Raw genomic sequence first — 25,483 nt, 5'->3', positions numbered from 1 at the left:
TCATTGGATGCCACGCTACCATGTGCCTGTATTGCAAGGCAATCCCTTGTGAAAACAGCTCTTCAACTTCTATACACATTCCTGGTTTGTGAGAGGTTCAGGTCCAAGTCCATGGCGTGGGCCATGGGGCCACTGTTTGAAACAAACAGTATGATGTTCTGCTCTACACTTTACCCTGAAAGTAGAGAGGTGGAGACAAATAAGGAAGTTTGGTGGTACTTTAGGCTCAGAGTAACAAGGGCCTGCATTGAGATAGTGGTAATGGGGATGAAAGGGAGGCTAGTAGGATTGACCAGGATTAGGAATTCTAATGCTGATTTGGTGATGAGGAAATCAACTTTGGATCTGTTTGGTTTAATATGTGACATTTGAGTAGAGATATTGAATGTGCACAGGGGACAGATGCTCAAAAGAAAAGTTGAGACCAAAGATGATGATTTGGGAGTTATTACCCTACGTGGTATTTAAAGCTGGGGAGAGTGTGCAGTGTGAAAACTGAGAAGAACTGAGGCTTGAATCATAAGAAAGATGAGTCAATGAGCTGGACTGGGGAGAGGAATCAGAACGGTTGGAGGACAAGAAGAGAGTGGTAGCACCAACACCAAAGGAAGAACAGGGTTTTGAGGAAGGAGCTGGCAGTTCTGTTCTGCATAGCCAAGTTCAAGGTAAAGGTGGAAAAAAAATTTTTTAAATTTTCATTGTAGCTACAGGGAGTCATGGTGACCTTATTAGGAAAATATTTTCCATGAGGTAGTGGTTACAATAATTGTTTTCATTATAAAAAGATTGTGCGTCTTGTCCAGTTGGGGCAACTGAATAACTTAGGAGAGTTGAGCAACATGCATCTCTTCCTGGAATTTTCCATGTTCATTGGTAGTAAGGAGATCATGAGGAAATAATAAATAGTTCATCTGTTTAATTTTTAATCAAGAGGTTAAATTTTGTTCTCCAAGAAATCTTTCATCAAAACTACTAAAAAATGGGCATGAGTTGATTATTGTTACTTCCTTTCCCCTCCCTTTTTTTTTTGAATTTCCTAGTGGAACTGTGACTACAGCTGACAATTTTATATTTTCGTTAGATACTTTCCTCAAAAATATAAGTTCTTTTGTTTTTAGGCATAGCATACATAATTCTGACTGTGGAACATTCTATTTGTTTATAATCGCCTAGTGGCCCTCTCAGAACTTCAGTTTTCTCATCTACAAAACAAGATAATAATATCCATACTATAGATAGTTGTGATGATTAAATGAAATAATGAAGGAAAAGCACACGGCATATTTTAAGTATACAGTAAATTTTAGTTATTAAATATTTATTAAAAAGTACCTTATTCGAGGCTCTAACGAAATTTTTTTCTTTTTAAGGAAGAGATATAAAAAGCTTATCTTTCAATATCTATGTATCTTTTAAGTCCGTGAATTTCCCAGCTCGCAAAGAAGTTGTTTGCCGAGGATCTGATGATGATTATTCTTTTTGCAGAGCTCTGAAGGGAGGTAAGCATTCAATTCATATTACCCTCAGAATAGAATATAATACCATATAAGAATGCTATGAAAATTAAATACATGAAAAATGTGAGGTTCATTTTCTGATAATAATTCTTTATTTCCATCCAAAGTTTTTCTTTCAGCAGCTTAAACCATCCAGTATGTTACTGGATTATTATTAAGATGACACTTATTTGGGTGTCTTTGAAGGGATATTAAAATTTTTACCTTGTTCAGATTAATATTGTACATTTACCCTTCATTCTGGTTCTCTTTTTCTAAACATTGCATTTATTATTTTTCATAAAAACACAGCAGATTTTCTATGCAGTTACGCTGGTTCCTTCGATGTCTTTTCTCCCCTTTTTTTCACCCTGGAATTATTCACAGAATCATAAAATTTCAAAGTTCAGGAATTAAAGGTCACTTATTGCAAACCTGTAAATTCTTCCTTAATAATTTTTAAACTAGTATTTTAAATAGTTTAAAAAATTCTATATATCATATTATCACATTACCAAAAATTGGAAAATGTAAACAATTAAAAAGTCACAGAGTCATATTTCTAGGAACATTTTGGGGTATTTTGTTCTCATTTTTAAATTCTTGCATATTGTTATGCAGTAGTAAGTATATTTTACTATAATTATTTTCTTTTTAAAAATTAATGTACTTAATTATTTGAGCAGATATTCCATGTGATTTAAAAATCAGAGTATAAATGTTACACAGTGAAACATCTCCCTTAGTGGGTATGCCCTGGTTTACTTAACCATTTTCCTGTTGGACATTTAAGTTCCTTCTGATATTTTACTATTATAAATAATATTGTAATGCATATATAAATATTCTCATATTTTAGATTTGAATATTCCCATGTTTGGAAGAAGAAGTTACACGTTAACTCCCAGGGAGATTTCTGAGCTTAAATGGTTTGAATATATTTGTGGTTTTGTTTACATAAGGCCAAATTGCTTTTCTGAAGGATGGTATCAATTTATACATTGTATCACCAGCAATGTGTATGTGTGGTAGTTTTAATCTCTGTCTTGTTAACATTGGGCATTATCATTTAAAAAAAAAGTTTAAAAAAAACTTTATTAGGTAAAAACTTAGGTCTAGTTGTTTTTTATTAACATTTTAAAAATTACTATTGCAGTTGAATGCTTTCCCCTATAATTATTTACCATTAACCAGTGCCCTTTCTTGTTTAAAAAAAGATTCAGGTCATTTACATGCATACATTAATTTGAGCAACATAACATAAATTAGATATAGGTGGGACAAAAATGGAAAATAGGGTTAGGGAATCAGTGGAATGAGAGTAATATAAAAATTCTTAACAGAAAGACTTATACTTGCTTTGACAGGGACATCAATTTGATTATACATTTTCTAGCAGTCATTTAAAAAAAAAAAGTTCCTGGGAATTCCCTGGCAATCTGGTAGTTAGGACTCTGAGCTTTCACTGCTGAGGGCCCAGGTGTGATCCCTGATTGGGATCCTAAGATCCCACAAGCTGTGCAGTGTGGCCAAAAAAAAAAAGTTTCTAAGTTAGTCAGTCTGCTTGCTACGCGAATGAAGCTTCAGAATGTGTCTCCCAGCCAACCATCTCTCCTCCTCTCTAACTTGTCTGCCACCTGCAAGCCACATACACATTGTGGAGCTGGCATTGCTTATGAGTCTGGGCTTAGAGTCATAAAGACCTGAGTCTGTGTCCCAGCTTTTTCACCTACCAGCAATATTACCTTGGGTGTTATTTAACCTCTATCAACCTCGTTTTCTTCATCTGGGAAATGGGGACAGTGAAACCTATTTTACATGGTTTTAAGGATTAAATTAGAGTATGTGTGTTAGAAAGCTTAGTACAGTGCTCAGCGTGAAAATTCAAGAATTATGGTGGTTAAATATTAAATATTCGTATGCATAATAGGATCCTTCTTTTGTTCCTGACTTTATAGTCCTGTCATTTTTACAAATGAGGAAATCGATGTCTGTAGTGGTTCAGTAATGCGCCCTTGGTCATTTGGAGATCTGGTAACAGAGTAGTCTCCTGACTCTTAAGAACTACTCTTCCACTGGACCATACTTTCTTTCTCTTTGAAAGAAATCCTTGGGACTTCCGTGGCATCCAGTGGTTAGGGCTCCATTCTTCCACTGCAAGGGGCACAGGTTCAATCCCTGGTCTGGGAACTAATATCCCACAAGCCACATAGTGCGATCAAATTGAAAACAAAACAAAACAAAACAAAAACAACAACAAAAAAGTGAAAGAAATCCTCTTGGCAGACTAGTTTTGTTTAAAAAGTGTCCATTTCTCTCCTATAACAGTTTTACAATTATTTCACTTAATCTCTGTGGGATTATGTTGACATTTATGTGAATTTTCAAGGTTTCACTTTCTTGAGATCTAAGAGGTATCAGACTCAATCCAGCCTGCCTGCTTCTTTCCACCTCCCCTCCCTTCCTTCCACAAACATCTGTTGAACCTAATCTGAGCAAGTCCTGATTTAGGTTGTGGTGATTCAAAGCTGAATAATAGGTTCTCCCTCTTCAGAAGGTCACTCTGTTCTGGGAAAAATAGTCATGGGAACAAATGTTACAACGAGATGTCATAAACACTAATAGATTATATGCTTAGTTTTAAACACATAGTTACCAATTTACTGTGACAGGAGGACTCAGATAAGGCTTCAGAGAGTATTTTATTAGAGTCTTGAATCTGATAACAGCAGAGAGTGAGGAAAAAGGACATTCCCTGAGAGGAAACAGCATATGCAAACATAACCAGCCATGAAAGAATATGGTTGATTTGGAGAGTAGCTTTTTTGCAGCTGGAGCAGAATGTGTTTGTGAGGAATTGCTGGAGATGAGCCTAGAAAAGGGGGCAGGAGCCAACATGTAAGTCATGCATAAAATATTGGCCCGCATCTTGTTGTTAGTGGGTAGGGATGACCCACCGAGATTTCCAGTTTTGCAGATAACTAGTGTCCCTATGGAAGTGTTACCGACCAGAGTTCTTGGCTTTCCCCAATCAATAGAAATTGATAAGAGGCCAGACAGGAAATTCAGGCAAGGCTTTATTGGGGCCCCTGCTATAGCTGGAGGGAGCCAAAACAAGTAACACATTCTCTTGCTCACCCCCTCCCCGGGAGGGATAACCTGGTTCCTTGTATGGGGTGAGGGTAGGGGCAGGTCCAGGGGGTCTGCCAGAAGGGTGGCTTAGGTGGTTTCCCTTTGGTGGTGTTGAGTGCAGGGGGCATGCACAATTCCCTCTTTTTGCTCCCAACACCTTGCTTTTGCTCCCAGCTCTTCAGAAGTGGCAGTTTGGGGTCTTTTGGCCTTTTGTATCTTGTCCATATTTTGCCCCAACTGTGCATGCACGCAGTTATTTTTAGTCCTTTATAGTTTCTTTGTGCTTTGGTGCTGGAGGAGATGTTTATCCAGGTGCAAGGAATGCAGCAAAGGGTCCTGGGTCCCAGCCTGTCTCAGAAGGAGGTGGGAGTTGGCTGAGGCAAGCAACTTGAGTCAAAGGAAATGCAGCTGGGAGGCTGTGTGAGGGACCATGAGGGCAGCCCTGGGAGTAAAGAGGAGGAGACAAAAGAGAGCGTGTTGGGAGACAAGACTGTCAGGATGTGCTGACTGATTTGATGTGTCAGGCAAACATTAGATAAATCAAGAACTGCTCCAGGGCCATTGACTGGATGGATGTAAGTGCCATTATCGGAAATGATGTGTGCAAAAGGAAGGGGCAGATTTTTAAAGAGAAGGATAATGAGTTCTGGTTTGGCATGTTGGGCTCAAGGTAATTTGGGAACATTCAAATAAACATGTCTGTCTGGCAGCTGAGTATATGGGCCTAGAGCTCAGGACATTCTGATTTAGGAAGCATCGATGCTATCAACCGTCCCTTGAAAATTTGGGAATCACATGAGTAAGGAACATATGTGCCGACTTTTACAATAATTTTCCTTTTTGTTGTTCTTACAAAGGTCATACATTTTTAGGATATGATATTTAGAAAATATGGGCAAGTAAAACTAAAATAAAAATTACACGTATACACACACATTTATATCTTCATTTCTTTCAAAAACACATTTCTGAATAAATAAATGGACATTTCAAAGATATTTTAAACCTATTCTGTTAGCCCTGTTTTTGAGATTTTGCTAGGGTTGCTGTAACAAAGTACCAGAAACTGGGTGGCTTAGAACAACAGAAATTTATTGTCTAACAGTTCTGGAAGCTACAAGTCTGAGATCAAGGTGTTGGGCTCCCAGTGAAGGCTCTCGGGAAGAATTTGCTCCAGACCTCTGTCCTAGCCTCTGGTGGGCCCAGGAGACTCACCTTGTAGATGGCCATCTTCTTCCTGTGTCCCCTCACGTGGTCTTCCCTCTATGCATGTCAGTCTGCATGTCCAAATTTCCTTTTTTTGTAAGGAATAAGTCATATTCAATTAGGGCCCACCTTAATTACCTCATTTTAATTTGACCATCTGCAAAGGTCCTATTTCCAAATAAGGCCATGTTCACAGGTACTGGGGGGTTAGGACTTGAATATCTTTTTTGGGGGGACACTATGCAACCCATAACACCATCCAAGGCTTGGATCCTGCAGCCTGCATGGTTGCCAGGAGACTTGCACTGGACCACCAGTGAGCTGCGTGGATACCTTTGGGGAAGAGCAGAGAAGGGCCTAAGCTGAGGTTCTGTCTTCCTTTACTCTGACTCTGCCTTGGTTCTCTCTTGGCCTCTTTTTTTTTTCTTTTTTTCAGTTCATTTATATCATTCATTTTCTTTTAAATTATTTTTTTGTGGGGTACACCAAGTTCAATCATCTGTTTTTATACACATATCCCCATATTCCCTCCCTCCCTCAACTCCCCCCCCACCCTCCCTCTAGTCCCCCCCACCCTCCCCATCCCAGTCCTCTAAGGCATCTTCCATCCTCGAGTTGGATTCCCTTTATTATACAACAACTTCCCACTGGCTATCTGTTTTACAGTTGGTAGTATACATATGTCTGTGCTACTCTCTCGCTTAGTCTCAGCTTCCCCTTCACCCCCCGCCCCACCCAAACCTCGAGTTCTCCAGTCCATTCTCTGCATCTGCATCCTTGTTCTTGTCACTGAGTTCATCAGTACCATTTTTAGATTCCGTATATGTGAGTTAGCATACAATATTTGTCTTTCTCTTTCTGACTTACTTCACTCTGTATGACAGACTCTAGGTCTATCCACCTCATTACATATAGCTCCATCTCATCCCTTTTCATAGCTGAGTAATATTCCATTGTATATATATGCCACATCTTCTTTATCCATTCATTTGTTGATGGGCATTTAGGTTGCTTCCATGTCCTGGATATTGTAAATAGTGCTGCAATAAACATTATGGTACATGTTTCTTTTGGGATTATGGTTTTCTTTGGGTATATGCCCAGTAGTGGGATTACTGGATCATATGGTAGTTCTATTTGTAGTTTTTTAAGGAACCTCCAAATTGTTTTCCATAGTGGCTGTACCAACTTACATTCCCACCAACAGTGCAGGAGAGTTCCCTTTTCTCCACACCCTCTCCAACATTTGTTGTTCCCAGATTTTGTGATGATGGCCATTCTGATCGGTGTGAGGTGATACCTCATTGTGGCTTTGACTTGCATTTCTCTGATGATTAGTGATGTTGAGCATCTTTTCATGTGTTTGTTGGCCATCTGTATGTCTTCTTTGGAGAAATGTCTGTTTAGGTCTTCCGCCCATTTGTGGATTGGGTTATTTGCTTTTTTGGTATTAAGCTGCATAAGCTGCTTGTATATTTTGGAGGTTAATCCTTTGTCCGTTGTTTCATAGGCAACTATTTTTTCCCATTCTGAGGGTTGCCTTCTAGTCTTGTTTATGGTTTCTTTCGCTGTGCAAAAGCTTTTAAGTTTCACGAGGTCCCATTTGTTTATTCTTGATTTTATTTCCATTATTCTAGGAGGTGGGTCAAAAAGGATCTTGCTTTGATGGATGTCCTAGAGTGTTCTGCCTATGTTTTCCTCTAGGAGTTTTATAGTGTCTGGCCTTACATGTAGGTCTTTAATCCCTTTGGAGTTTATTTTTGTGTATGGTGTTAGGAAGTGTTCTAATTTCATTCTTTGACATGTTGCTGTCCAATTTTCCCAGCACCACTTATTGAAGAGGCTGTCTTTTTTCCATTGTATATTCGCGCCTCCTTTGTCAAAGATAAGGTGCCCATATGTGTTTGGGCTTACTTCTGAGTTCTCTATTCTATTCCATTGATCTTCCTTTCTATTTTTGTGCCAGTACCATACTGTCTTGATCACTATGGCCTTGTAGTAGAGTTTGAAGTCAGGAAGCCTGATTCCACCAACTCCATTTTTCCTTCTCAAGATTGCTTTGGCTATTCGGGGTCTTTTGCATTTCCATGCAAATCGTAAGATTTCTTGCTCTAGTTCTGTGAAAAATGCCATTGGTAATTTGATCGGGATTGCATTGAATCTGTAAATTGCTTTGGGTAGTACAGTCATTTTCACGATGTTGATTCTTCCAATCCAGGAACATGGTATGTCCCTCCATCTGTTTATGTCGTCTTTGATTTCATTCAGCAATGTCTTAAAGTTTTCTGCATACAGATCTTTTGCCTCCTTAGGCAGGTTTATTCCTAGGTATTTGATTCTTTTGGTTGCAATGGTGAATGGGAGAGTTTCCTTAATTTCTCTTTCTGCTCTTCCGTTGTTAGTGTATAGGAATGCAAGAGATTTCTGTGCATTAATTTTGTATCCTGCTACTTTACTAAACTCATCAATTAGTGCTAGGAGTTTTCTGGTAGTCTTTAGAGTTTTCTATATATAGTATCATGTCATCTGCAAAGAGTGACAATTTTACTTCTTCTTTTCCAATTTGGATTCCTTTTATTTCTTTTTCTTCTCTGATTGCTATGGCTAAAACTTCCAAAACTATGTTGAATAATAATGGTGAGAGTGGACACCCTTGTCTTGTTCCTGTTCTTAGAGGGAATTCTTTCAGTTTTTCCCCATTTAGAATGATGTTGGCTTTTGGTTTCTCATATATGGCTTTTATTATATTGAGGTAATTTCCTTCTATGCCTATTTTCTGGAGAGCTTTTATCATAAATGGATGTTGAACTTTGTCAAAAGCTTTTTCTGCATCTATTGAGATTATCATATGGTTTTTATCCTTCAATTTGTTGATATGATGTATCATGTTGATTGATTTGCGTATATTGAAGAATCCTTGCATCCCAGGGATAAACCCCACTTGATCATGGTGTATGATTTTTTTAATGTGCTGTTGGAGTCTGTTAGCTAGTATTTTGTTGAGGATTTTTGCATCTATATTCATCAGGGATATTGGTCTGTAATGTTCTTTTGTTGTGACATCTTTGCCTGGTTTTGGTATCAGGGTGATGGTGGCCTTGTAGGATGAGTTTGGGAGTGTTCCTCCTTCTGCAATGTTTTGGAAGAGTTTGAGAAGGATAGGTGTTAACTCTTCTCTAAATGTTTGATAGAATTTGCCTGTGAATCCATCTGGTCCTGGGCTTTTGTGTGTTGGGAGATTTTTAATCACTGCCTCAATTTCCGTACTTGTGACTGGTCTGTTCATAGTTTCTATTTCTTCGTGGTTCAGTCTTGGAAGATTGTATTTTTCTAAGAATGTATCTATTTCTTCCAGGTTATCCAATTTATTGGCATAGAGTTGCTTGTAGTAGTCTCTCATGATCTTTTGTATTTCTGAGGTGTCCGTTGTGACTTCTCCTTTTTCATTTCTAATTCTGTTGATTTGCATCTTCTCCCTTTTTTTCTTGATGAGTCTGGCTAATGGTTTATCAATTTTGTTAATCTTCTCAAAGAACCAGCTTTTAGTTTTATTAATTTTTGCTATTGCTTCCTTCCTTTCTTTTTCATTTATTTCTGCTCTGATCTTTATGATTTCTTTCCTTCTGCTCACTTTGGGGTTTATTTGTTCTTCTTTCTCTAGTTGTTTTAGGTGTAAGGTTAGGTTGTTTATTCGATAATTTTCTTGTTTCTTAAGGTAGGACTGTATTGCTATAAACTTCCCTCTTAGAACTGCTTTTGCTGCGTCCCATAGGTTTTGGGTTGTTGTGTTTTCATTGTTGTTTGTTTCTACATATTTTTTGATTTCCTCTTTTATTTCTTTAGTGATTTCTTGGTTGTTTAAGAGTGAATTGTTTAGCCTCCATGTGTTTGTATTTTTTGCAGTTTTTTTCCTGTAATTGATATCTAGTCTCATGGCATTGTGGTCTGAGAAGATGCTTGATATGATTTCAGTTTTCTTGAATTTGCTGAGGTTTGATTTGTGACCCAAGATGTGATCTATCCTGGGAAATGTTCTGTGTGCACTTGAGAAGAAGGTGTATTCTGTAGCTTTTGGATGGAATGTCCTATAAATATCGATTAAGTCGAGATGGTCTAATGTGTCATTTAAAGCTTGTGTGTCTTTATTTTCTGTTTGGATGATCTGTCCATTGATGTAAGTGGGGTGTTCAAGTCTCCCACTATTATTGTGTTACTGTCGATGTCCCCTTTTATAGCCATTAGCATTTGCCTTATGTATTGAGGTGCTCCTATATTGGGGGCATAGATATTTACCATTGTGATATGTTCTTCTTGGATGGATCCCTTGATCATTATGTAGTGCCCTTCCTTGTCTCTTTTAATAGTCTTTACTTTCAAGTCTAATTTGTCTGATACGAGTATTGCTACTCCAGCTTTCTTTTGACATCCATTTGCATGGAATATCTTTTTCCATCCCTTTACTTTCAGTCTACATGTATCCCTTGGTGTGAAGTGGGTTTCTTGTAGGCAGCATATAGAAGGGTCTTGTTTTTGTATCCATTCAGCCAGTCTGTGTCTTTTGGTTGGAGCATTTAATCCATTTACATTTAAGGTGATTATTGACATGTGTGTTCCAATTACCATTTTCTTAATTGTTTTGGGTTTGTATTTGTAGGTGTTTTCCTTTTCTTGTGTGTCCTACTTAGAGAAGTTCCTTTAGCACTTGTTGTAAGGCTGGTTTGGTGGTGCTGAATTCTCTTAACTTTTGCTTGTCTGGAAAGCTTTTGATTTCTCCCTCAAATCTGAATGAGATTCTTGCTGGGTAGAGTATTCTTGGCTGTAGGTTTCTCTCTTTCAGGACTTTCAGTATCTCCTGCCATTCCCTTCTGGCCTGCAGAGTTTCTGTAGAAAGGTCAGCTGTTATCCTTATGGGTTTTCCCTTATATGTTATTTGTTGCTTTTCTCTTTCTGCTTTTAATATTTTTTCTTTGTGTTTAATTGTCATTAGTTTGATTAATATGTGCCTTGGTGTATTTCTCCTTGGGTTTATTCTGTATGGGACTCTCTGTGCTTCTTGGACTTGATTAATTATTTCCTTTCCCATGTTGGGGAAGTTTTCCACTATAACCTCTTCAAATATTTTCTCAGACCCTTTCTTGTTTTCTTCTTCTTCTGGGATGCCTATACTTCAAATGTTGGTACGCTTAATGTTATCACTGAGGTCTCTGAGACTGTCTTCTATTCTTTTTATTCTTTTTTCTTTTTCTTGCTCTGTGGCAGTTATTTCCCCCATTCTATCTTCCAACTCACTTATTCGTTCTTCTGCCTCAGTCATGCTGGTTATAGCATCTAGAGTATTTTTAATTTCAGTTATTTTGTTATCCATTGCTATTTATTTTTCTGAGTTCTTATGAACTGTTTCTTGTACTTTCTCTATTTTGTTATCAAGATTTTGTATCATTTTTACTATCATTACTCTGAATTCTTTTTCAGGCATTTTTCCTATTTCCTTCTCATTTATTTGGTCTTGTGGGTTTTTTTCCTATTCCTTTGCCTGCATGATGTTTCTTTGTTTCCTCATGGTTGTCCAAACTTTTGGGGTTGCTTGTCCTGGCGATAGAGGTGTTTATAGAAGACTGTCCAAGCCTCAGACTAATGTCCAAGTATTGGATTAAACAAATACTAAGTCTAGGAAACACCTACATGTATAAGACACACAATTACTGAATCCATTAGGACATAAGGCTCTGGAAAGACCTGACAGAACCCCAGTGTGCTATCAGATATTCAAAGAGAAGCCCAACAGAAATTGACAACTGAAACAGAACAAATCAGAGACAAAAGCAAAAGCAAACAAACAAACAAATAACACCTTACACATACAAAGACTAATCCAGGGAGATTTTGTAAGTTAGGATCAAATATAGAAAAGAGCTAGAGTACCACCAGACAGAATGGAGATTCTCAGAATGAAATTAGACAATTGTACTAAGAACTAAGATAAAGACAAAAACCTAATATTAAATACCAAGGCGGTGCGTCATCTGGAGAATAGAGCAAGGAGTCTGAGCAGATCGATAGTGTTGCTTATAAGTATGTTAAGATAAAATAAACTAAAAATGGATGGAAGAAAGGGGAATAGAAGAGCATAGTGTGATTGGAAATATGGAAATAAAAAGAAAGGAATAGAAATGTATAAAAGATAGGGATGAAAGGAAAGTATGAGAGATATATCGTCCCTACTACCAAAAACTTAGCTAGATATAGAAGTATATAAAAAGGCAAAAAAATAAAAATAGAATAAAAAAATCATTAAAAAATTATGTTATAAAACTTGTAGATCCCTTAGGACTAAGATCGTAATTAATAAAGGAAAAAAAAAAAGAGAGAGAAAAAAAAAATCCAGAACTGATCCCAGAATGGACCAGTTCAATAGGATTGATACTAATATTTCTGTTTCCTTAGAGTCTCAGCTGTAAGTGTCCTTCTACTCACCTTGGGTTTTTTTGCATTATTCTGTGACCAGCAGAGCTTCCTTTATTGTTCGTCTGTAAGCCTCGATGTGTGGGGAGGGAGAGGGTACAATAGTGGCTCCTTCCCCTGGGAGTGAGTGAGCAGTGGCGCACTGTTGTTTCAGTCGGGCTTGGAGATGCCTGTTGCAGAGGGATGCCAGTGGCTCAGGTGTAAACAGAAAGTCTTAGACTTGGGCCTCTCTCGGGTTTTTTTTTTTCTCGGCAGCCTCCCGGCTGCCAGCGTTCCAGGAGGTTTTAATCTAGCCCTGCCCGAATGCCTGAGGGTACTTGTTATCCCTGAGCGCCTTAAGTGGCCCACAGGGTGTCTCTCCACTGCCTGTTGCAGAGGTACCGAAAGAGAGAGAGAGGCTGTGTGCATGGCTCCTCCCCCCCCCCCCCCCCCCGCCCCCGCGCCCGTGAGCCTGCAGCCTCCAGCCGCCATCATGGCCGGGCAGCTCTCAGGGGCAGGCACTCCTCACCACGGACCTCTTCCCTCCTGTCCTCTCTGTCCTTCACCTTACTAACAATGTTTCTCAGCCTGAACCAGCTCTCCGGTTCCCACGCTCCCACTCCTGGACCCTCTGTTCAGCTGTGGATCAACGTCTGGGTCTGGGAAGGCTGAGCTGTGGTGCGGACCCTCCGTATGTTTCTCACTCCCTCCCATCTGCCACAGCTCCGCCGCTTCACCCTCTTTGAGCCATCGTAGATGCCTCCCTACGGGTCATGTTGGGCTCCTTGCGGTCCTTTCTGGTGTCCGAGGCCATCTGCTGGTGTTCAGCTGGTTCTCTGTGGGAATTATTGCGTCCTTCGGTGCATTCCCAATGCATCTGTGGAGAGGGATGCATTCCACGTCCCTCTACTTCGCCGCCATCTTTTTCTCTCCTCTCTTGGCTTCTTCAAGAAGCCTCAAGCTAACTTCTCATAAGAAGGGAATGGGAGATATGACCAAAACATAAGATTTTCAAGAAAGCCAAAACAGTTGAAAAGGAGGGCTGCCCCACAGAAGAGGTTAGAGCTCCTCCTTCCCACCTGGCCTGGTAAACATTTGGGCAGTTTCCCAGAATAGAAATCTGGGAGTTACTCTTGATTTCTTCCTCAAACTGAAGTTTCATCCATCTCTTTGCCTCCCTTCTTCAAAGTTGACAGGGTTTGCTTCACAACAGGGCCCCATACTCAGAAGGGTTTCACATTTTGGGTTTACTATCCTGGGATCACCATCTTGCGATTCTTAGTCATTTTATCTCTGAGTGTGTGTTTTGTAGACTAAATGTAATGGGACAATGGGGCACAGGCCCACCTCCCCCGGGGCAGGTTCTTGGCTTCCTGCTGCTCACTCTCCTGTCGGCACCCTGGGCCCTGCCTGGCACCGCCTCCTCTCACCCCATCCAGTGGCACCTGCTGCCCTCTGCCCTGGTGGAGGCCTGGAGCAGGGAGGGTCACGGTCAGGCGTGATGTCCTGCAGTGCCTGGGGTGGTGTCTGACAGTGACCGTCCCACCTGGGCTGGCAGCACCATGGTGCTGTTTAGCGGGTGACTAGGTGAGGGCCGGGTGGCCTCTTCCCACAGCAGGTAGCTTGTGGAGGTATTGCACGGAGGTTGTAAAACCTTTGAGGGTCACTTGTGGGTCTGCAGGCCTGTGGCAAAGAAAGACGCCCGATTTGACTTCCCCGCCCCCTCTGATATATGAGGCATTTGGCAGCATGTGGGACGGGGACCCTCGTCAGGCAGCTCTCAGGCCCAAGCTTTGCATAGGTCTCCCTTTGCATCAGATTCTTCCATGCCCGGGGGGCCTTCTCCTCCTCCTTCCAAACTTCCTGAATGTGGCTTGTGTCAGTTTCTTCTGACCAGCTTTAGGAACCTTCTGGTGATGAGCCTCGAAATATAAATTGTGAAACTTCAGTGATTCTGCCTCGGAGTTAAATGCTCTGATATTTGTGTTTACAATTGGCATGGTACAATATAAAGGGGAATGGTAAAATTCTGCTAATAATTAAAAATTTTGTTTTATTTTGAATATGTTAAATAGCAAATAAAAATATGGCAGTGACTGTAATTAGCACTGCTGTGTGGTATATTTGTAAGTTGCTAAGAGAGTAGATCCTAGAAGCTCTTATCACAAGGAAAAAAACCACTTTTTTCTTTCTTTCTATATCCCTCCCTCCCTCCCTCCCTCCCTCTCTCTCTCTCTCTTTCTTTCTTTCTTTCTGGTTTTATGAGGTGATGGATTACTGTGATAATCATTTTGCAGTGTATGTAAGTCAAGTTATGCTGTACACCTTAAACTTCTGTGCTGTATGTCAATTATATCTCAATAAAATTGAAAGAAAAAAATTTGAAAAAATCATGGCAAGTCGAGAGAGAGAGAGAGAGTCTATGGAAGAAAGGAAAAAGCTTTATATTTTATTAGCTTTAATGGATGTTTCCCCTGCTTTCTGAATAAATGGCCCCCCATTTTCATTTTGTGCTTACCCTTGCAAATTATGTAGCTGGTCTTGGAGCCAAGTATACAGGGACCAGTTAGTACCAAGAGCTGGAAATTCAGAAGTGCCCAAAGCAAAACCCCTGTCCTCATGGAGCTTGTCAGCCACTGGAGGAAGCAAGATGATAACTAGATCATGAAAGAAGATAAAGATGAAAATGAAATAAAGTTCAGTTTACGATAAGTGCTCTCAAGGAAAGCAGCAGGGTAACGAGATAGAGCATGATGGAGAGCTGACCTGAGCTGGAGGTCACGGGAAGCATTTACCTCCCCTTCTCTTCACCACTATCACTGCCTCCTGGGCTCTAAGTGGTCTCCCCGACTTTCAGTGCCCCCCTTAAATCCAGCTGCCGTACAGTCATGTGACTCATCTCTCTAAACAAAATCTGACCATTTCACATCCTTGGATGTTTCCCTATCACTTCCATTCTCTTAGTGTGGAACTTGAGTGCATCCACGCTTACTTCTTTGAATTTACTTCTTAGTACTCCTGCTGCTTCTTTGCTCTAATAACACTGAGCTCCTTGCAGGCATGTGTGTAAGCTATATTGATTTTCACCTTCCTGCCCTTGCTCCTCTTTTTCCAGCCACCTGGAATGTACCCCCTGCCTTCCTTCCCATCTTTTATGACAGTTCTACTGTCACAATAACAATAATACTAATGTCAAATGATAATATTAATAACATTGTAATTATTATTCACAAGATGCCATGAGAGGGGGGTCTAGAAAGGAGTAACATTTAATTATGATAAATAACGTTTGAATGTTAATAACATTTAATGAGTGCTATGTTCCAGGCATTGTTCTGAGCACTCAGCATGTATTAACTGATATAGCCCTGGTGGACATAGAATGTCACCTGCCATATCAGTAAAAAAAGAATGTTGTTGTGGCCATCAAGCCATCAGCCACTGCAGCCACCCCCGTCCACCACCCCCACTGCCCTTTCCCTGCCGCGGTAGACTGTGAGGGGATTCAGGATGGAGAAAACAGAATACTGGCCCTAGATAGTTAAGGTGCACATCAAAGGAATGATTCAGTGAGCCCAGACTCTTGCATCTTCCCATATATAGAAAAGTGCTAAATTCATGAACTTGAGATGTCTGGTTTCTCTTTAATTAACAGTGATCTTTTGATGTTCTGACTACCTCGGGTTTTTTTTTTTGCAAAAACTCCTATATATCCTGGCTCCTCCCTTACCTCTTTGGAGCAGTCCCTCAGAGCTATCTGAAAGGCTGTTTCCTGGGCTTAAGTCCTCAGTATGTGCACTGAATAATTCTCAACTATAATTTGTGCATTTTTTTCAGCTGACACCCTCATACTAATCCTACGAGGTAGGTGTTATTATCCATTGTCATTTCACTGAGGCACAGAGTAGTTAAGGTCACACACTGAGTAAGTGGAAGAGCTGGGGTTCAAATTCAAGTTCAGGCCCCAGAGCCATTACTCTTTTTTTTTTTTTTAATAAATTTATTTATTTATTTAGGCTGTGTTGCGTCTTCTTTGCTGTGCGCAGGCTTTCTCTAGTTGTGGAGAGTGGGGGCTACTCTTCGTTGTGGTGTGCAGGCTTCTTGTTTTGGTGGCTTCTCTTGTTGTGGAGCACGGGCTCTAGGCGCACAGGCTTCAGTAGTTGTGGCACATGGTCTCAATAGTTATGGCTTGCGGGCTCTAGAGCACAGGCTCAGTAGTTGTGGTACACAGGCTTAGTTGCTCCGTGGTGTGTGGGATTTTCCTGGACCAGGGCTTAAACCCGTGTCCCCTGCATTGGCAGGTGAATTCTTAACCACTGCGCCACCTGGGAAGCCCAAACCATCACTCTTAACAAAATGCTATCCTGCCTTTATCCTTTTCATTGCACATCGTATTTGGAATGGTTTCTTTGCATGTCTATGTCCCCAAGAATCTTTGAGGGAAAGGATGGTATTGTACTAACCTTTGTCTCCACAGTCCCTCGTACAGAGTAGGCTTTCGATAAATATTTGTTGAAGTATTAAATTTGAATTGGATTATCCTTGAATGAAAGCTCATAAGATCATGAATTTATGATCACTTTACTAACATCAAGAACCATTATCTCGATGTATTAGCAATCGTAATAATAATACTCCCAGAAGCAAATAAATAAATGCTTATTTGTGAGAAAAGAAGGAATAGATGCAGACATAATCTATTCATTTGCTGGTAAGGATTGTCTTTAGCCAACTCAGAGAACAATAATCATTATAATTTGCATTTGACTATTTATATTACTTTAAAAAAGATTTCTGGTCACTATTGCTTTTGTTAGAGATTCAAAACATTTCTCTTTCTATCCCTGCCCTGTAAGTTTACTCTTTTGTTTTTTCTGACTGGGTCAGTGGAGTGTGGTTTTTCCTGCATTTCTGACTCTGTGTCCTACAGCTTCCTCAGGGCCAGGCCCACGACTATGCATTTCAACAGTGACTACGTACCTAGGCTTCTCACTGGTGGGATTGGAAGGAGCTTTGGTATCCTGGCTGCCTCCCAAATCTCTCCTCCAGCTTTAGGAAGATTTTTCTTAATCATTCCCTGCTAAGAGGCAGCAACAATAAACATGCACATGTATAACTTGGGATGAAGCATATTAACACTAGCTTGTTCATCATTCATTCATTGCTGAGACCCGTGGGCCTTACAAGTTTGTATCTGCTAAGAGATGAGATACAGGCTGATGCTGAGAGGGGCTCAGGGTGGCAGAGGAGAATCGTAGTCAGGGTATAAGATTCATTATTTCTCTACAATTTTGCTTACGATTGCTTCTGCCAGTAGTAAAATTGTAAGAGGTGCACCCTGTACTATAAACAAACAGACAAACAAAATCACCTAATTTGTCCAATAACTTTTTGTATTTTGTATTTTGGTTGCAGAGACTGTGAATACAACAGTACCATTCTCCTTCAAGGGAATACGATTTGCCAAGGTATTGTTCAAGTCATTTTGTACTTCCTCAACATTTTGCAGTAACAGATGTGTTAAGAATTTGAAACAAGCAGTTCACAACTTCTAAAAATATTGATTCAAGATTAAGATGTTCAAGGTTTTTTTTCACTTTTTGGTTTTGGATATTTTGTTATTTCTTCTTTCTGTAGAATATGGAAAAATAGAAAACTTACACCAAAGAAAGCCCTTTTTAAATTTTATTTTTTCTTTCCAACATATATTGCTAAAAGTAATGCAAACACTCATTGTTAATATGTTGAATGATCTTTGGGTGAAAGCACTATGACTATTGCGTATAACTCAGTAACTGCCTCCATGAATAATAATGATGTGATCTTAGATATTTGCATTAGAAATGCAATGAAATTTTGCATGTTTCACTTTTGGTAACTATTTAAAAATAAACATTAATAATGCATATTCTTTACCTATTTTGTTACAAATTATATCTAATGTTTGAAGATTTCACAGGCTAGGCTAGAAAACTAAGAAAGTAAAAACCAATTCAATTTAAATGGCTTTCTCCTAGCAAGACAAAATTTTTATGAAAGTCTTACAAAATAGAAGCATCTAACATTTTATATTTCTTGTATTTCTTATTATTCATTTTAGGGCCGGTACAGTTGTATTCTAGAAGCCATCACTGGAAACACTGAAGAAAGGCTCTTTTGCTTGAACTTTACCATCATACACTACCCTGATTTCAATTAGAATAAAGCAAGTATATCTTTTTATTTTTTGAAGGTTTTATTCTTCACTTAAAACCTTTTTTGCACAGTGTATTAGTTTGCTAGCACTGCCATAGCAAATACCACAGACCGGGTGGCCTAAACAACAAATTTATTTTTCACAATTCCAGAGGCTAGAAATCTGAGATCAAAGTGTCAGCAGATTTGGTTCCTTTTGAGGCCTCTCTCTGTGGCTCGTATATGGCCTCTTCTCCGTGTCTTCACATTATCTTCCCTCTGTGCGTGTGTCCTAATCTCCTCTTCTTATAAGGACACCAGTCATATTGGTTTAGGGCCCACCCAAGGGACATCATTTTACCTTAATTAGTTGTTTAAAGACCCTGTCTCCAAATCCAGTCACATTAAGAGGTACTGGGGGTTAGGGCTTCAGTATGTGAATTTTGAGGGTTCACAGTTCAGCCCATAGCACACAGGTAATACAGTCTCTTCAGTCGGTCGACTCCTCTCCATTTCCTGCCTCTTCTCTGGGGCAGGTTGCCAGCATTGCTCCCTTGGACTCCTCTGCTGCCTCCTGACTGATTGTCCTGCACCTGGTCAGGTGCTTCAGGTAAGTTATCCTCCACAAAGGCAGTTTCAATAATACTTTCAAAATACAGGTCCCGTCATGTCACCACAATGCAAATGGAACAAAACAAAATGAAAACAAACAAGGCCCTTCCTATGGCTTTTGATTCCTTTTGGGATAAAGTTGGAATCTTTTGGAGGGTCTGCCAGGCCCTGCCTACCCTTTCCCTCTCCGCCCCCTTTCCCACCACCCTCCCCTTGCTCTCTGTGTTCCAGAACGTGCTATACTCTCTCCTACTCCAGAACCTTCACCCACACAGTTCCCTCTGCCTCACCTCCACGCCTCCACTCTGCTGACCCTTACCCCTTATCAGTAATAGGTGTGGATATTCACTGGCTCAGGCTTCCAGTCTCATGTGCTTTTCTTGGTCCCTTAGATCCCTTTCCTCCACCCACCTTTACCTCATCCAGGCAGGGCCAGCTTTCTTTGTGATATGCTTTTGTCGACCTGGGTCCCTTCCTTCCAATTCTTAACACTTGTTTTGTTATTATATCAATCGTGCATCACCAGACTAAGCTCCATGAGCCCAGGCAGGGTAGTCAGCTCAGTTTTGCTCACCACTGTTGGCCCAACATCTAGTGTAGCACTTCGGCTTGAATTTGCTCTGAATCCATATTTATTTATTTATTTATAAATTTATTTATTTATTTGTTGGCTGCCTTGGGTCTCTGTTTCTGCGTGGGCTTTCTCTAGTTGTGGTGAGCGGGGGCTACTCTTTGTGGTGCATGGGCTTCTCTTTGCGGTGGCTTCTCTTGTTTCAGAGCACGGGCTCTAGGCGCAGGCTTCAGTAGTTATGGCACATGGGCTCAGTAGTTGTGGTGCACGGATTGAGTTGCTCCACAGCATGTGGGATCTTCTGGGACCAGGGCTCGAACCCATGTCCCCTGCATTGGCAGGCAGGTTCTCAACCACCGCACCACTAGAGAAGTCCTAAATCCATATTTGTTGAATGGACAAACGAACATTTTCTTGTAAAATGTTCAAATAATACATTAACTATTAACTATAGAAAGCAATATCCATGCAATCATCCAACTAATATTTATTCAGCACCTGCTATATGTCAGGCCCTGTCCTAGATGCTGGGGATGCCGCATTTAACAACCCAGGCAAGAAATATCCCTGTTCTCACTGAGTTTATATTTTCATGGGAAAAGACTGGCAACTAAATTACTTTAGAAGCAAGCATGCTAAGTGCCATGAAGAACAATGAAGCAGGCAAGGGGAGAGGGACCAGGGTGGAGGGTGGTGATGGGTGAATTTTCAGATGGGGTGGTCAGGACAGGCCCCGCTGAGAAGATGATATTTGAAAGAGTTGAAGGAGCAGGCCATGTGGCTTTGTGGGAGTAAAGGCATTGTAGTTGAGAGAACAGTTGATGTCAAGGCCCAGGGGTCAGAGTGTGTTCTTCCTTGAGGAAGAACAGGAAGCTGTTCAAATGAAGTGAGTGCGGGGAGATGAGGTCAGAGAGGTGTGTGCATTAGGGATGGGTAGACATGTGTTGTAGAGTTTGATAGGCCATTGTTAGGATTTTGGCTGTTGCTCTGAATGACATGGAAAACTCCTGGAGGGTTCTATGTGGGAGAATGACATCAGCTCACGTTTTTAAAAGGTTTATTCTGGCAGCCATCTGCTTAGACATGGGAAAAAAACTCGGGAGCTTTTTGTGATCATCTAGGTAGTGAAAGAAGGAAGGAGGAAGTAGGGAGACTTTTGAAGTAATCCAGATAAAAGATGATGGAGGAGGTGGTGAGAAGTGACCTATGCTGGATATATTCTGAAAGTAGAGACAACTTCAAAAATACTTTTGTTGATGGGTTGGATGTAGGATTTGAGACAGAGGAGTCACGGATGATTCCAACTTTTTTGCTTGAGTAAATGGAAGGATAGAGTTGCCATTACTTGAGATGGGGAAGTCAGGGAGGAGCATGTTTTATAAATTTATTTATTTATTATTTATTATTTTATTGTCTGTGTTGGGTCTTTTTTTTTTTGCTGTGCGCGGGCTTTCTTTTTAGTTGCGGTGAGTGGGGGCTACTCTTCGTTGTGGTGCGTGGGCTCCTCGTTGCCGTGGCATCTCTTGTTGCATGGGCTCTAGGAGCGTGGGCTTCAGTAGTTGCAGCACATGGGCTCAATAGTTGTGGCTCACGGGCTCTAAAGCGCAGGCTCAATCATTGTGGCTCACGGGCTTAGTTGCTCCACAGCATGTGGGATCTTCCTGGAGCAGGGATCGAACCAGTGTCCCCTGCATTGGCAGGCGGATTCTCAACCACTGTGCCACCTAGGAAGCCCGAGGAGCATGTTTTAGAGGGGGAAACCAAGAACTTCGTTTTGGACATGTTGAGATATCATTAGACATCCAAGTGGAGACTTTAGAAAGACAGTGGATAAATGAGTTTGAAGTTCAGGAGAGAGTTCTGGTCTGGAGACTGGCATTTGGAAGTTGACAACATGTAGAGAGGAGTGTTGATAGAGAAAATAAGAGGTCCACAGATTGAGCCCTGGGGCTCTCCCTCATGGGGGTGGGGGTGGGGGAGAAGATTTAGGAGGAGCCAGCAAAAGAGAGGGAGTGGTGATGGAGGTAAGAGGAAAATCTGGAATGCTGGCCTATTGGAAGCCAGGTGAAGAAACTATTTCAATGATTCTGATCTGCTGATCTGTTAAGTAAGATGAAGACTTGAGTGTTGACTTTTGGATTTTGCATTGTGGAGGTCTGTGATTTGATAATGTCACCAATAGAGTCCTCTGAATTTTCCAAGCATCGATTCCAACCATGTGCCACCCAGATTGGGGGGGAGGGGTCATTTATTAAGCTCTCTGCAATGCCCTGTGTAATCCCCACTCACTAAGGTTTGAGGTAGGAGGGCAGGTCCTTACCCACTTCTGTTTCACCCCTTAAGGGGAGGGGTTTGGGGATGCGGGTCACAGCACAATTTTCTCTAAAAACACTTCTGCAAATCTTCCCTTTTAAGATCCTCCTTTGCATGAAAGTTCCCTTGACCTTTTTTTAATACTTGATGTAAATATTTTTCACTAATTGATGTAAATACCTTGTATACTTAATGTAAATTTTTTAATATACTTCATGTATGATAGCTCATTCTGTAACTCTTGAACTTTTTAAATTAAGGGTTCCTTTCTCTTTTCATTTTGTATCATTAAATCTGAAAGGTGCTGTGACAGACTTTGATGGGACTTTTTTTTAAATATTTTTTTATTTATTTGGTTGCACCCTGTCTTAGTTGTGGCATGCAAGCTCCTGGTTGTGCAACCAGGGCTCCTTAGCTGTGGCATGAGAACTCTTAGTTGAGGCATGCATGTGGGGTATAGTTCTCTGACCAGGGATTGAACCTGGGCCCCCTGCATTGGGAGCACGGAGTCTTACCCACTGGACCACCAGGAAAGTTCCCTTTTGAACTCCTGAGGGGGTTCCAGAGCTGTGGAATGGGTTATCAGACACTCCCCATTCCCTAATGTTCTGGTGTAGCCACAGCCCTAGCTCCAGGAATGGATCCTGATTTGCTAGATAAGCCCATGTGGGAGATTCTCTAGGGAATTATTGGTCCAGTTGGGCACATGACTGAAGTTGGCTCAATCAGATTTCAGGGAAGAACTAAAGTTTCTCGGCTGCCTCACTGGATATAAACAAGGAGGATGTTGCTTCCATGTCCGCTGACAATCATCTGATGACTGTAAGGGAGACCAGACTTTGGATGAAGCCAATGTTGTGGACAGAGGAATAGAGAATTAGAAAGAGCTAGGACTTCCTAGGTGGCGCAGTGGGTAAGAATCCGTCCGTCAATGCAGGAGACACAGGTTCGAGCCCTGCCCCAGGAAGATACCACATGCTGCGGAGCAGCTAAGCCCGTGCACCACAACTATTGAGCCTGTGCTCTAGAGCCCGTGAGCCACCACTACTGAGCCCATGTGCTGCAACTACTGAAGCCCACGTGCCTAGAGCCCGTGCTCTGCAACAAGAAAGGCCACTACAATGAGAAGCCCATGCACCACAACAAAGAGTAGCCCCCGCTCGCTGCAACTAGAGAAAGCCCGTGTGCAGCAATGAAGACCCAACACAGCCAATTAAATAAATAAATAAACAAACAAATAAATAAATTTAAAAAAAAAAAGAAAGAGCTTGAAGCTCTGCAGACACTGTTGAGTCACTGAGTCAGCTAAGCCAGACCCTGCCATACCTTTGAACAGTGCTGTTATTGGTTTAGTGAATGGAGTCAGGACTCTATTACTTGCAGCTGAAAGCATTCCAGTCGATTTGCAGCTACATGGTCTGACTCATCCCAAAAGTCAGGCTATTTCAGATTCTGGCCCTCCCTTTGTTCCCTTCTGACTTTTTCCATTGCTTTTTTTGTTTTTTTAATTTAATTTTTAAAATTAATTTTTAAAAATTGAGGTGGCATTGATTTATAACATTATATATTTCACGTGTACAACAGTGTATGTCTACTTCTGTATACCCTACAGGCTTGCTCACCACCAAAGATTTAGTTTCCACTTGCCCCCATGTGGTTGACCCCCTTTACCGTTTCACCCACTCCCACCCCTCCTCCTCTGCTAACCACTGCTCTGCTCTCTGTATCTACAGTCTGTTTTTGTTCCTTCCGTTGCTTTAACCCTTCCATTGCCGATACTTGTGGGGCCAACTTATCAACTAGGCATAGTGGGCACAATGCTTAGGGCCCTCAAAAATGTTTTAAAATTTTAATTTCTCTTAAAATCAGAATTTTAAAAATGAATATAATAACAATGAATGTATAATAATGAATCTAGTCGGGGTTATATTCATCTTTATGCCAAGGCAGTTATAAAATATACTTTTTAATATATGTATTTTTTATGCAGAATGGGGGGCCCATGAAAACAAAAGTGCTAGGACCCAAGAGAGTTGTAATATGGCACTGGTGCTTGGTTACTACATTCTCTGCTAATAGTAACTTTTGGGAACGTTTGCTAATATCATAAGGTTGCTAGGTGAATAGACTTCTTCAATATTTATTTTTTGCCTATTGTTTTCCAGGCACTGTGCTAGGCCTTGAAGATACGGGGGTAAACAAGACCAACAAGAATAGACAGAGTGTTTGATGTAGTAGGAAAATTGAATAACAAAACAAGTGATTATTGTCAAATATGATGGAGGGTCGTTGTTGGAGGGGAAGTATGGAGTGGTGGGGCAAGAGACAAGAGGAGAATTGAATCTAGTCTAGAGGATCAGAAAAGGTCTCCTGGAGGCTTTTCCTCCATGTCCTGGAAAAGTGACATGGAGGCTGAGAGATGGAGGGTGTTTAAAATTAATCAAATGAAGTGCTCTATTCCAGGCACAGGAAAGAGCAGGTGCCAGGTTTCGAGGTGAGAGAGATTCGGCATATTCAAGATGTTGGGAACGTCTAATGATGACTAGCTAACAGTTCCTGGTGCTTATCATGCCAGATGGTGGCCACTTTTCTAGGCATTTTGCAAGTGGTAAAGCAGTTAATCCTCACAGCAAACTAAGAGATACTAGTACCATCCCCATTTTACAGATGAAGAAGATAGAGCAGAAGCACAGAAAATTAAAGTAGCTTATTCAAGGTTATACACCTAGTTAGTGGCAGAGCTGGGGCTGAGTCCTGAGAGTCTGGCTCCAGGCTTAGGTTTCTCCTCTTGTTTTCAAGTCTAGCTGGGAGATACACGGTGTGAGAAAGAGTTGTTGGAGGTGAGGCAGGGGACAGTGCTGCACTGCTGGACCGTCCTACTCCTGACCCCCATCCCTGAGTTCTTCCTTGACCTCCTTGTTTATCTCACCACATCCATCACATCCTCTCTCCTGGACCATTGCAATCACCCTCTTAGTCGACATCTACTCTTCTACTCTTGTCTCTCGTTTCCCAAACCCTCCAATGGCCCATCTAATCATTCTTAGAGTGAAACATTTCCATTTGGACCATAAGACCTGACATCTTCTGGTCACCAAAGTCCACCCTTCCAACTTCTTGGCCTGCTTCTCTCAGCATCTTTCATTTGGTTCTGGCCACACACTCTCCTTCCTTTTCCTCCAAATTGTTTAACATGTTTTTATCTCAGATCTTTGCAATCATCCTTCCCTGAGCATGGAATGTCTTCCAGATATTTACATAACTTATTCATTTTTTTCCATTCAATTTTCTGTTCAAATATAACTTCTTCAGGGAGTCCTTCCCTGATCAGTCTCTATAAAATAGAACTCACTTCCTGCCATCTTTTCCAGCTTACACAATATATCTACTTATTTGTCCATTGTGTGATTCTGCCACTAAAATGTACTCCCTGAGGGCAGGAATTTTGTTTATTGTTCTCTGCCCTGGGATTATAAAACCCAGTAAAGCAGGAGCACTTGTGTCTTGCCCCAGTCTCTGTTTCCTAGGCTAAGACAAA

General features: G+C 40.9%; 1 protein-coding gene across 1 annotated transcript in view; it reads left to right on the top strand.

Moving 5' to 3' along the window:
• Positions 1 to 25,483, top strand: part of LY96 (lymphocyte antigen 96) — a 41,166-nt gene that overhangs the window by 11,536 nt on the left and 4,147 nt on the right. Inside the window, exons 3-5 of the mRNA XM_057737086.1 lie at positions 1,371 to 1,499; positions 17,691 to 17,743; positions 18,376 to 18,480. Coding sequence (XP_057593069.1) covers positions 1,371 to 1,499; positions 17,691 to 17,743; positions 18,376 to 18,474 — 281 coding nt within the window. The 3' untranslated portion in view covers positions 18,475 to 18,480. The remainder of the gene's footprint in view (positions 1 to 1,370; positions 1,500 to 17,690; positions 17,744 to 18,375; positions 18,481 to 25,483) is intronic.

Source organism: Hippopotamus amphibius, chromosome 5, assembly GCF_030028045.1.
Source record: "Hippopotamus amphibius kiboko isolate mHipAmp2 chromosome 5, mHipAmp2.hap2, whole genome shotgun sequence".
Lineage (NCBI taxonomy): Eukaryota > Metazoa > Chordata > Mammalia > Artiodactyla > Hippopotamidae > Hippopotamus > Hippopotamus amphibius.
The sequence above is the reverse complement of the archived record's forward strand: the minus strand, read 5'-3'. Positions and strand labels throughout refer to the sequence as shown.